We start from the raw sequence: 1080 nt of genomic DNA on the forward strand, positions 1-1080 counted from the left end.
AGTTGAATTATTAACTGTTTTATTACTTTATTTACTTGTTAAACTTTGAGTGTGTTAAAAGACAGAGTGACATCTTTAGCCTGCAAAGCAGCAGCAAGTAAGTTTGGGGGAAGGGCAGTTCTTGTTCCTAGCCAGAGACTAGGTCAGGGGTCAACCCTCACCCCATTAGATAGACAAAAGCTGTGTGTGAAGAGATGCTGCCTTTTCCTCCTTCAGCCAGAAGCAAGAGAGAAGCCATCCAGCTGCTTATAACGCTGCTGAGAGCACTCCATCATGTTGTACCTGGCTTCCCTCCTAAATGCGCATTTATGCTTTAATAATTCTGTATTTTATTGAACTTTTATAATTACATTTAATAAAGGTGGGTTTGAACTTTTAAGTACTGTCTGTTATATTTCACCTCGGTGCCAGGTCAGCAAACGGAAGAACAAAGAACTCGGGCAAGGCTTCCATCAGAGAGACAGACCTCTGTTCAATTTAAAGTCATTACAGGTTTTCTTAAACAGTAAAGAGACATTTTCTTCTTGTTAATCAGATAACAAACAGAATATGTTACGCTGTTAAGGTTGAGCTCTGATAAATTGCCGGACCACAGAGAAAGATTTAACCATTTATTAAACACAAACTGGATATTTCTTTGGTTAGTAGGTAGATCCGGGTCAGTCAGTTCTAGACACAGAGAAACAGGATTAGTGGCTGGACAGAGCTGGTAATAATTATTGAAATTAACCGAAGCCACTAACCTGTTCTCCGCTGAATGAGTCCGTGAAGCAACTGAGACGAAGGCGCTTTGGTTCTGGAGCGGGGCGATGACGTCACCGTTTGTTTGTGTTTTGAATTGGGTTCCGTGATGCAAAGACAGAGTCGCTGGGCAGGCAGGGATCATACACAGGAGTCCACAGATTAAATCCGAGTTGAGAGGAGGAGGCAAGGTTCCATTTACCGTGAGACAGGCGTGGATCGTGTTCCAGGAAGTCCGATGGAGGAAAGTGCCGTTCAGGGGAGAGACCAGAGACGTGAGCCAAAAAACCAGAAAAAGGGTCGTTACCGTGGAGGCAGATGACAGGACAAAACCAGAAG

The 1080-nt window shown here is 43.5% G+C and overlaps 1 protein-coding gene across 1 annotated transcript; it reads right to left on the minus strand.

Moving 5' to 3' along the window:
• Nucleotides 1–550: 550 nt before the first annotated feature.
• Nucleotides 551–1080, minus strand: LOC106533466 (uncharacterized; the record flags this gene model as incomplete). The annotated part of the gene is given in 1 exon segment (XM_014029764.1): nucleotides 551–1080. A coding segment is annotated over 1 exon segment (530 nt), but the record flags the coding sequence as incomplete, so codon positions are not given.

Source organism: Austrofundulus limnaeus, unplaced genomic scaffold (genome assembly GCF_001266775.1).
Source record: "Austrofundulus limnaeus strain Quisiro unplaced genomic scaffold, Austrofundulus_limnaeus-1.0 Scaffold950, whole genome shotgun sequence".
NCBI lineage: Eukaryota > Metazoa > Chordata > Actinopteri > Cyprinodontiformes > Rivulidae > Austrofundulus > Austrofundulus limnaeus.